Raw genomic sequence first — 12,184 nt, forward strand, 5'->3', positions numbered from 1 at the left:
CCCCTAGTAAGGAGGAAGGATGTGCACCGTTCCTGATGGCAGTCCATCTGTCCGCCCATCATTTACTAGGTGTTACAGAGAGAAACAGTTCCCTGGGTGGTGCAAAAGTTTTGTGCTCAGCTACTAAATGAGAGGTTGGCAGTTTGAACCCAGTCAGAGGCTCCTTCAAAGAAAGGTCTAGTGATGCACGTCCAAAAGGTGCCAGCCGCGGACGCCCTGCGGAGTGCAGACTTATACTCTGCAACACATGACATCATCATGAGTCAGAACCAACTCCCCAGCCACTGGCAGTAATAAGAGTGTGACGAGAAAAGAGCTGGGTCCTAATGCTGTTGGAGGTGGATGCTGTCAAGTCAGTTTCAACCCCGCAATCCTGCAGGACAGACTAGAAGTGCCCCCAGAGGGTTTCCTGGACTGTCATCTCTATGGGAACAGATTGCTTTTCTCCCATGGAACAGTTGTGGGTTCAAACCACCGGCCTCCTGGTTAGCAGCGAAATGCTTCACCCTGGTGCCACCAAGGCTGTTTGGGTCCTAAAAACAATTCACTTAGCAGCTTGTTTTGGCAATAATAGTTATTAGTGTGAAAATGGCATGTATTGAAGAGGAGGAAATGGAAGTGCAGAGAGGTAGCTGCTGGCCAAAACTCAACCAGCAAGATGGGGATTCAGAGCTAGAGCCTAGTTTTGCATGTCTGCTCACATCCCATGCCTATTCTAGGTGCCAGCATTCGGATATAACTCAGGGCACTGGCAACCAGGGCTTTTGTATAGAGTCTTCATATGGTCCTCACGACCACTCCATAGGTGGGAGTATTTTGTCCACTGCATAGATGAGCTAACTGGTGTCCCACAATGTCAGATGACTTGCCTAAGATCATGCACCAAATGCCTGATGGGGTGAAGGAGCAAGATTTGACTTGTCTCTGAGCCAATGTTTCTTGGTTTAGTTAAAGCTGATCTTAGACCATTTTATTTCTTTGTCAAGACTGTCATAGTATTTTGTGTATTGCTGTTGACTGAGCATCAGGCAACCCAAACCAATTCTTTCTGAGCCTGGAAGCTATAGGAAAAGGGCAGAGGAGCTTAGAGTTAAAGACACTTGGGTTCCAGACAATACTTTTGTGTGCACTTTATGCAAAGTGCTAATGCAAGCCATTTGATCCTACAGTGCTCATCTATAAAGTGTGAATATTGTTCCTTGTGCCTTGGTTGTTAAAAGTATTCAATTTGATGAGATCAGTGCACATGTTATTTGAAAGAGTAAGATACCTTTTCCCTCCTGACCTTCAGTTTCCCCATTGAAACAGGTTAGTATGTCTCCATCCAAGAAGAGTGAGTGGAAAGCACATAACCTCTGCTATTGAATCCTGCATTTATCACTAGCTCTCTTTGTTTTTTTTCTCCCCCACCTAAAGGGTCCAGTGGGCCCAGAAGGCAAGGATGGACCTCCTGGTTTGCAAGGTCTTCGAGTAAGTAGACTGTCTTCTCTTTCCCATGCCCTAACTCCCTGCTATCCCTGGTGGCCATTTTAGATGCTCAGATTGAGGAGGTGGAGCTTGTCAGAAGTGGTGGAATTAGGATGAAGAGTTAGATTCAGGTCATCGAATGTGACTGATGGCTTATGATGTACTTGGTCTTGAGCTGGGAACTGGGCAAACAAAGATGAGTCAGCTGTCTGCCTTGAGTCATAAAGTAAGATATTTACATCCCTGTCTGATCAGTCTTAGCAGAGGCAAGCTCAGTCCTTAGAGAAGGCAGGGCAATGGCCCAGCCTGGGCATCAGCTAGGGCTTCTTGAAGGAGGTGATGCTTAAAAAAGTCTTGAGAACAAGAGAAAATGGAGGGAAGGCTTGGAATCTTCTACCATGCTTTCAGGTACTTTAATCCAAACATTCATATTATTATTGGGTATCATAATCTCTCATGGCATCCTATTTAATTAATTTACTTTAATTACCTAGATAATATGCCGCAAATGGGCTTTGATTCACCAGTAAGCACAACTATGGGCACAATGCCATACGTTTTAAGAACCAAACCAAATTCACTGCCATTGAGTTGGTTCTGACTCATAGCATCCCCCATTGGGTTTTAGAGACAGTCAATTTTTATGGAAGTAGATTGCCCCATCTTCCTTCTGCAGAGTGGGTGATGAGTTTGCACCACCAACCTTCTGGTTGGCAGTCAAATGCCTTAGGCATTACGCCACCAGAACTCCTTTCATTCTAAGAAAGAAGGACGTAAAACAACACCCGGGTTAGGTACCCTCCTTGCTGCCCTCACAGCAAACTAGGTTGGGACCCAGATTCAACTCTGTGTCCCCAGTTCCCATGGTGGTGCCTGGCACATAGTAGAGACTCAACCCACATGTATTCTCACCCTTCAACTTGGGCCCTCTTTTATTAAGACATACAGACAGTTGTCCTATGGGCACTAAAGATGGAGGGACTGCCCTGGGGAGCAGAGAGCTCATTGCCTCTGCATGGTTTTGTTCAGAGGCCAAAGGACCACGTCCAGATGGGTGGGAGTGGGGGCTGCCCCAGTCACCATTATTGTCTCTTAGGCTGCAGATTCTGTAACTCAGTGAGAGGGATGGCTCACAGATCGGCTGCTCTTCCTCTTTCCCCTTTTCTTTCCTTCCACAAACCATCTGTTAATCAAAAATTTATTCAGCATCTACCAGGTGTCGGACACTGTCCTAGGCGAGTGGGATAATTCAGTGAGCAGAACAAAGACCCCTGCTCTCATGATATTTATAATTTAGGAGACAAGGGAAAGAAAGCACTATAATTAACGTTTAAATTGGTGATATAAAAAGGCCCCCTTGAGACCACTGCACTGGAACAGGCTCTGCACATGGTTAATGTACTTGCTGCTGACTAAAAGGTTGGTGGTTCTAGTCTACCCAGAAGCACCTAGGAAGACAGGCCTGGTTGTCTGCTTCTGAAAAATCAGCCCTTAAAACAACGCTGTGCCATACATGGAGTCCCCATGAGTTGGGATCAACTCAACAGTAACTGGGTTTATTTTGATCTAAAGAAGTGAGTTGGGGGAAGAGGATGCAGGCTGAGAGAACAGCCAGGCCGACGGCCCTGAGGCAGCTGCATGTGTGAGCACAGAGACCTGTGTGATTGGAGGAGAGGAAGCAGGGGCAGTCGTCGTCGTCGTTGTGTGTCATTGAGTTGATTCAGAAGCAGAGGAGGTAGAGCCCTGGGAATAAGTCTGTGTTGCACCTCATGGGCCATTGTAGTTACTGTGACTGAAATGTGGAGACATTGTAGGCTTTTTAAAAAACTTTTCATTGTGCAAAGAACAAACATAGAAAGGTAGAACGGTGAACTAAACCTTCATGTACTCTACACCCAGCTTCAACTTTTGGCAACACAGGGACGACTTGTTTCATTTATACAGCACCCACACCCACCCACCACTGGATGAGTTTGAAGTAATCGCAGACATCATCACATCATATCACCTCTGAGTCCTGAAAGGAAAAGAACCCTAACCCCATTAACCTACCTAAATGCCTGAAAAGTAACTCCTGACGTTTCATCCCATGTTTGGTTGTGCAATGTTCCCCCGGCTGCCTCACGTTGGGCTACAGTGTGGTCCCTAGAGGATTTGGGTGTAGCAGCAGCATGGTCACCTTTACATCCTGAAAGCACCCCTGGGCTTCTGTGTTGAGGAGAGCAAGGAGTGGAGCTAAGAGGTGACCAGTGACCCAGCGAGAAAGGATGGTGGCTCAGATTCTGAGTAGGGGCTAGGAGGAGTAAGGGTCTTCTCAGCACCTGTTCCAGTCCAGACCATATCCCAGGTGGTGGGGATACCAAGAAAAAGGCAGAGCTGAGGCCCTGGAGGCCCTGGGGTCTGACAGTGAAGGCAGGAGAGTGAGCCAGGAGTTACCGTGGACAGAGACGAGAGTATTAACGGGGGGCGGCGGAGCTCGGAGTGGGGGGGGCCCTGTTGTCCAGTATCCAGTGGTAACTGGAGGCTGATGAACAAAGCTTCTTGGGGGCCCTTGGTCCTCCAGTGAAGGGCCCTGGGTGGCACAAATGGCTAATGTGCTTAGCTACTAACCAAAAGGTTGGCAGCTTGAAGCCACCCAGTGGCGCCATGGAAGAAAGGCCTGGAAACCTGCATCCATTGATGTCACCGCCATTGCAAACCCTAAGGCGTGCAGTTCTGCTCTGACACGCATCGGGTCCCCCCGAGCTGGGACTGACTCAGTAGTAACAAGCTTGGGGCTTTTGCTTTGGTCCTCTGTTGACGGCTCCCCAATTCAGCCTGTGTTTCCTCCATGGACATTGCTGACTTAGTGGCTGCTTCTGTGGGGCAGGAGCACAAACTACCTGTGGTGTCAGTGTGGGCTCGGCAGCAGCTTCCCGTGTGGCTGTCTCTGGCTGAGTCAGGAAAACACGAGACAGAATGACTCATTCAGATATTATGCTCACCCCTTCCCTCACCACGACCTGCCGTTTCTTCGTCATGAGCTGCCGTTGCGACTTCACTCAGAAGAGCCTCAGTGTCACTGCAGACAGGCAGGGCAGAGAGGGAACAGTGCCCTCACAAAAGCAGAGGTAAAACACAGGGTGGGGACCAGAATGCAGGCCCGGGAAGTGGGGGATTAGCAGAGACTGCAGGATGCCTGGCAAAGCCAGTCCCTTCATTTGGACAAAGCTGGTGTTTTCCTCCATGACATGGTGTCGGCACGCTCCGTACCAGCCCACCCAGCAATGGGAGGAGCAGGGCCCCCCACAGGGGATGAGGCAGTAACAGCCAGACTGAGGTCCCCCTCCTAGGTAGGGATGGGGCAGAGAAGTTTTGGCATTTCTCTTTCTCAGACTTTCATTTCCACCTGGATGACTGAGCTAACCATTGTTGTCGTTAGGGGGCATTGAGTGGTCGTGGGGGCTAAGCATTAAGGGAAGGTCCACCTGAGAGCACCTGAGGGCGGGACAGCAGGTGGCATCTGAACCCCAGACGGTTCAGGCAGAGGAGCCCGCCTGGCTTGAGGCCACTGAGGTCCTGGGACACTCGGAGTCTCTAGGAGGTTGACTTTTCCTAAACAATCTGTCATCCAAACCCTTCACCCCAACCCACCCTCACACCCCACCAGTTTAATTTTCTGCAGAGGAATTAGCTGCTATTTTTCTTGGCTGGAATTTTTTTTTTTTTTTTCCCTCCACTGGAATGTGAGTCCATGAGGACAAGGCCTTTGGCTTCTCTCTCTCTATCTGTGGACAATAACGGAGCCCAGCACCTGTAGCCCACACCTGATTTCATCCAAAGCAAAACAAACCCACTGTCATCAACTCATCTCCGACTCACAGCCACCCCCGCAGGGCTTCCGGGGCTATCCATCTTTACAGAAGCAGACTGCCTCATCTTTTTCCCATGGAATGACTGGTGGGTTTGAACCACTGACCTTTTGGTTAGCAGCCGTATGCCTTAACCACTACATGTAATTTCATATGCACTTAAAATACATGAACATCATCTGTAAGCATATGAAATGAGTGTGTGTGTATAATGACATTAAGCCAGGTGCTGTCAATTCGACTCCGGCTCGTGGCAGCCTACGGGTGTCTGAGTAGAAGTGTGCTCCGTGGGGCACTGCTCCGTGGGGCGTCCAGTGGCTGTGACCTTTCAGAAACAGATGACAGGGTTTCCTTCAGAGGCACTTCTGGGTTGACTCGAACTGTAGTCTCCTCGTTTGTAGCTGAGCCATCCACTGTCCCCTCGGGGGCTCCCAGGATAACACTAAACATCTAACAATGAGGTGCTCGCTCCTGAATGCTGCTGTCTGGACAGTGGACACAGTGCAGCACTGCCAAGAGAGGGGCACATCCCCAAAGGGCTGGCAGGTCACCTGAGCTCTGACTTTGCACAGAGAACACCCTGTTTGAAAAAAATGGGAACGTGATCCCTTCCTGTGCCCTTATCTTGCTTTGTGGCACTAATGTCCTACCTGAAATAGCCTCAAAGTCTCCTTTCCTCTTCTCTGGACAGAAATAAAGGTTTTGTTTGAGGAAGTTTTATGTTGTCGGTCATGGAAGCCCGCTACTTTCCCCGACATCATATTCTTGTCTAGCGATTGGTCTTTTCTGGTGAGACATACAAAGTAAGGAGGCTGAGGGCTCTCCACCCTTGCTGCCAAGGACTCTGGCCGTGTGTCTCCTGAGACTGATTTGTCCTTGTGACCCATCAGGCTTTGACTACCTGTAGAAGTAGATTTCAGAGTCTCATTTGGCTACAGGATTGTCATGGCAGTAGGGGTCCCTAATTAGACGGCCTGCTCGGGTCACTTGGTTTCTGTACTTGTTCTTCCCTTGAGTTGTTGGTGGTGCCCTTGACCATATTCTCAATTCTCTGGTTTCTCTCTCATAAATAGGAAAGAACTGAAGAAGTGACAAGTTCGATGTACCTCTTCTTACTAAACATGGGGGTCCCAGGTGTCTCAGTTGTTCTGAGAGCCTATTCAAAAAATAGAATCTATCTATATAGGCATAGGATTAATAATACAAGGGAGAAAGGAACTAACATTGATGGAACAATCATTGCATAAAAAAAAAAGTGTTCAGTAGATTCCGACTCTCGGTGACTCCACGTGTTGGAGCAGAACGGCTTCATAGGGTTTTCTTGTCTGTGGTCTTTATGGAAGCAAATCACCAGCCCTTTCTTCCGTGGCACTACGGGGTGACTTCAAACCATTTGCACTGCAATTTTCTTGCATTCATATTTCACGTGTAATTCTCACAGGGATCTAATAGATGTGACAGGAAACCAGGATTTAAAGGTATAGATGGAATTGCCCAGTGTCACCCAGATTGTCAGTGGCGAGGCTTGGGTTAGAACCCAGGTCTGCCTGGTTGCAAACCTTTCACTGTTTTTGCTTCAGAATTCTAAATTGGAACTTAGTCGGAGCCAGTTGTGGCTGTCCCAGATAAGTGCAGATCCTCTCGATAACTAGCAGTGCTTGCTTGGTGGGACATGGTGGCACACACAGGGCCGAGCTCTGGCTGTTTTCCTTGGAGCTGAGGGTCTTCTTATTCCTGAAAGCTGCTGTGCCCACCAGCTCTGATTTGTAGTTGATTTGAGGGAAGCAACGTGGGAGGTCTTTTGTCCGTGGCAGCCTGGGCTGAATTTGTTTTACTTTTCCATTTTTAAAGCCTTTTCCCTGCCTTTTCCTGCTCCACCAGATGGTAACAGCCCCATTTAGATCACAGGTTCCTGTTTTATTTATCTCCTGGCATGAAACCAGAGCTTGTGCCAGGACACCCCAGGTTTTCCTGAAGCACCTGGCCTCGGCTCTAACCAGTAGAAAGTAATCGTGTTTGACGTTTAGAGGCATGAAAAACAGGAACTGAGCAGAAGACCATACGGTGCGTATCAGAATCACTAGCTCAAGCAATCCTTTCACTGGCTGATGGGCCCTCTGTTGGCTGCGGTGACTCGCCCTGGCTGCTCTGAATTTATAGCCTTCCGTTTTCGCTGTGGGCTGACTGGCAGCCTTGGAAATATCTGTCCCGCTCAGCAGCCTGGCACGCAGAATGGCTTGAAAAATCTGACCTCATGATAAGTTACAAACATTTATCCAGATATTGTGTTAGGCAGCAATTTAAAAGAGAAGAAATAAAAATGACAAGGAGCAGGCTTATTGTTAATAAAACAGTTCTTTATTGCTGCAGAACTTCCCCTCGCCAACAATTCTCAAATTTCCACAGCCAGTTCTGGGTCAAAGGTGCAGAGGCCAGGTAGCTGTTACTGCTGTGTCCACCACTACTAGAGCTACCGCCACCATCATCACCCATGCCCCAACCACTGCCACCATTACCACCACCCACAGCACCACCACCGCCACTATCCTCATCTCTGCCCACATGTCCCTTAGCCCCACCACCATCACCCATGCCCCAACCACTGCCACCATTACCACCACCCACAGCACCACCACTACCAACATCACTACTGTTGCCTCTACCCTTCAGCTCCCTCAAAACCACTCCCACCACCACCACCACCACCATCATCACGTCCATCATCACGACTGTCTTGGCTACCTAGTGCTGCTCTGACAGAAATGCCACACATGGATGGCTCTAACAAGCGGAAATTTATTCTCTCACAGTTTAAGAGTCTAGATGTCTGAGTTCGGAGTGCCAGCTCTAGGGGAAGGCTTTCTCTGTGTGTCTTTTGGTCCCAGGAGGATCCCAGTGCAAGGGCCCTGGATCCAAAGGATCTGATCCACCCCTGGTCTTCCTGGTGGTAGTAGGTCCCTCTTTCTCTACTCCCTTTCATCTCACCTTTCATCTCTTATAAGATAAAAGCTGTTGCAGGCCATACCTCTGGGAAACTTCCCTTACATCGAATCAGGGCTATGATGGGATTAAGGATGGTGTATTCCACCCTAATCCTCTTGCAACTGATTGGCTTCTCATATCAGATCACTTTATTGGGAATCATTACATAACTGCCAGACTGCCAAGAATCATGGCCCAGCCAAGTTGACACATATTTTGGGGTACAATTCCATCTGTGACGACCACCACCATCAGCTCCATCACCAGGCTCACTCCATCACCTCTAGATCCACTGCTATCGCACATTTTTTCATGCCACATCCTGTGCTGAGCACTTTGTGGGCAGCGTCTCATTTAAATCTCCGTGACATTGATGGGAGGCGGGGTTATTATTACCTTCAGCTCTTGATAGATGAAGCAACTCACCAGATTCACAGAGCTGTTGATTGGCAGGTTTGCAGTTTTGAAACCAGATCTGTTTGCCACAGAGAATATCACCCACTGCAGGGGCTTAAGGAATCACATGCTGATATTATCATTTCTTCTTCATCGTGTCTTCATTTCTCTCATCATCGTCACTAACATCGGAGGGATGCTTTATGATGCTTTCTGAATCACTTCCTCAAATACTAAAATACTCGTCCACTACTACCTTTTGAGATAATTGTAATGATTGTCATTTTCCATGTGGGGAAACAAAGACTCAGCAAGTTAGGGTTTGCCTTTCCACATCTGCCTTAGACTTACAATATTGTAGAAGTGGGTGATTGGGGAAAGAACACAGACAACCCCTTTCATTGCGTTGAGTGGCCAAGTCCTCATGACCATCTACTTAGACTTTTATGCCTCACACTTAGCAATTCTGACTCATGAGATCTTGGGTGGAAACAGGAGTCTAGATCTCAAATATATTTTTGTTCTTATTGCTGGGGTGTCATGAAAGAGGTGGCAGTGGACTAGGATGTGATGTTGACAAGTTGAGATGGAAAAGGGTTTTGAGAAGTTGAGATGGAGACTGAGGGAGCTGTGAGGGTAGTCTCAGAGGCCAGATTTTCTATGGGAATATTAGGGGCCCAGCCTAGTGGTCCACTTGGACTGGAGCTGAGGGATGGGAGGGGGGGCCCTAGGCACCCAAAAGCTGGTTAGAACCATGTTATTGTGCTTAGATGCCATTGACTGGGTTCTGACTCAGTGACTCTTTGTACAACAGAACAGAATGTTGCCTGGAAGGGACTGGGCATGAGGGTATGGTGGGTCTGTGAGTTGTTGCCTCAAGAAGGAAGGATGCCTTTGAAAGGCCTTGTAGGCAGCTTAGGATGGGGTGGGGTGGCGGGATAGGAACCCAGGCACTTGATCTGACCAGAGAGAAGATGTCTTCCTAATGTTCTCAGTGGTACTCCTTCCTGGATGACTCTTGATGTATTCTGCCTTTTTTTTTCTTTGAGTGAGGGGAAGCTGCCTTATGACACTGCTGTGATCATGTATTTGTGACAAGCTTCTTCTCTGGCCTCCTGCCACCATCTTGCTTTTTCCCTCTTCACTGAAACCTGTGCTTGGGAAGTTTGCCTTCCCTAACTCTGGTTGCACAGTGGTTGAGCTCACAGCTGCTAACCAAGAGGATGACAGATCGAACCCACCAGCTGCTCTGTGGGAGAAAGAGGTGACACTCTGCCATAAAGATTACAATCATGGAAACCCTGTGATGCAGTTTTACTCTGTCCTGTGAGATTGCCATCTTAGTTATCTAGGGCTGCTACAACCGAAATACCACAAGTGGATGGCTTTCCTCAATAGAAATGTTCTTCTCACAGTTTAGGAGGCTAGAAGTCCAAAGTCAGGTAGGCAGTCCTAGGAGAAGGCTTTCTCTCCGTCAACTCTGGGGGAAGGTCTTTGTCTCCTTTCAGTATCTGTGGGCTTAGCATCCTTTGCAGATCTCCATGTGCCTGGACATCAGTCTTCCCCTGGGTCTAGGAGGTTCTCAGCACAGGGACCCTGACTCCAAAGGCTGTGCCCAGCTCCTGCCTTTTCTTTCTTGGTGGTACCAGATCCCTGCCCCTCTTCTTGCTTCTCTCAAGACAGAAGGTGATGCAGATCACACCCCAGGGAAAGTGCTCTTAGACTGGATCAGGACTATGACCTGAGTAAGAGTGTTACATCCCACCCTAATCTCCTTATAACTGATTGGCTAATCACATCTTCGGAGTGGTGGTGATCATCATTACATAACTGCCAAATCACATTATTATATAACTGCCAAACCACTGAGAATTTTGCCTGCACAAGCTGATATATATTGGGGGGGCACATTCCACTCCGTGACAGTCACTGTGAGGTGGAATCCACTCTCCCACAATGGGTGGATGTGACTGTACTTCTCTCGTTGCCATCCCAGCCTTCCTGCCTGCTCAGACTTCTCTTCCATGACAGTTGAAGGGACTTCCTTGATGACATGGAAGCCCATTGATGCTTCTTATAAATTCCCACATCATCTTAGGTGCCCATCTCCCCAAGCATTAGTAACGTCTTATATAAGATCTCAAGCCAGCAGAGGAAGTGGACAGCCTCTGAGACCTTACAGCCTCCCTAATAAGCAGATCAGACCACCTGGGAGAGGGAGACTGATGCTGCCTCCTCCAACCACATTGTAGCTGTGATTGGTAATCCTGCTCAGTGACAGCCCGGACCTCAACAGTGGCTCTTTTCTCTCCGGTCCTTTCCTAAAAACCATTAAACATCCTGATCTCCCACGTCAGCCTTAACTGTCAGCTGAGCTCTTTGGCTAATTTGGGGTCTGGATTCACATCCTTATTCACTATACCACCCACTGACCTTGAGGGATAACAGCTTATTCATCTTGTAAATAACCAGTGACTGTGGAAAAACCCAAAGCAAGTGGAGAGGTGTCTGCTTAGATAGAAAATTGAAGATATCTGATTTCCATTCCCTAAGGAAGGCAGGCTGGCCACCTTACCTCTCTTATATCCAGCTCTTGGTATTTGCTTTATTCAGAGCAGGATTTGCTGGATGCAGAGCCCCAAAGCCTCCAAGGCTTGCTTACTGTGGAGGGGAACTGTGACTACATTGTGAATTCTTGACATGTGTCAAGAAGTTCATTCTGACCTCGACCTCATTGCACCTTCCAGACTAATGTGCTCCACATCTCAGGAGGAGGTTGTTGTTGTTGTTCTTATGTGCCGTCCAGTCGGACCCGACTCACAGCGACCCCTCCAGGGTTTCCGAGGCGGCATCACGATGGAAGTAGATTACCCAACCTTCCTGCCAAGGAGGGCTGGTGGGTTTGAACTGCCAGCCTTCTGGTTAGCAGTCAAGTGCCTTAGGCACTATGCTAGAGCTCCCTCAGGAGAAGAACAATGCTAAAAAGACCCTTGTCATGGATCCAAACTGACCAGGCAGAGGCCATGGCTAGTTATCCCCAATGCCTGGCACACAGTAGCATTGAATGGATGAATTCGCTCAACTCTACACTCCACCCAAGGTCTAGTAGATGAATGCACAAGAAGAAAAAGGGAGAGCTATAATTTTGCTTTCACCCTCAGCAGGCTAAGTCTGCCTTGTGAGATCCTTGGGGTTTTAGGACTTAAAGTTCCTCAAAGAGCATTTCCCCCTTAGCTCAATGAAACTTCTCTCTTGTGCAAGTCCACGTGTCCCTGATAAAGCAGCGTTGATGAGATCTTGCAGCAGCCTTCTTGAGGGTATCTGTGGAAGATGGGGCTTTTGGTTTGTGCTGATTTCCTGGAGTGGAGGTGCAGTAATGCTCAGGAAGGGGCACTTCTGAGAAGATGGAGGAGGAGGGATCACAAAGCCCAGTATCCGGGCTCAGCGCGCACTAAGTGGTCACGAAATAGGGAAGAAAGGGAGGAAGG

At 48.4% G+C, this 12,184-nt stretch overlaps 1 protein-coding gene across 1 annotated transcript in view; it reads left to right on the forward strand.

Annotated features, from left to right (window-relative positions):
- Positions 1-12,184, forward strand: part of COL22A1 (collagen type XXII alpha 1 chain) — a 291,312-nt gene that overhangs the window by 112,414 nt on the left and 166,714 nt on the right. The window contains exon 20 of the mRNA XM_007940570.1: positions 1,417-1,474. Coding sequence (XP_007938761.1) covers positions 1,417-1,474 — 58 coding nt within the window. The remainder of the gene's footprint in view (positions 1-1,416; positions 1,475-12,184) is intronic.

The sequence above is a fragment of the Orycteropus afer genome, unplaced genomic scaffold (assembly GCF_000298275.1).
Source record: "Orycteropus afer afer isolate SDZICR_OR568_19922 unplaced genomic scaffold, OryAfe1.0 scaffold00069, whole genome shotgun sequence".
In the NCBI taxonomy this organism is placed as follows: domain Eukaryota; kingdom Metazoa; phylum Chordata; class Mammalia; order Tubulidentata; family Orycteropodidae; genus Orycteropus; species Orycteropus afer.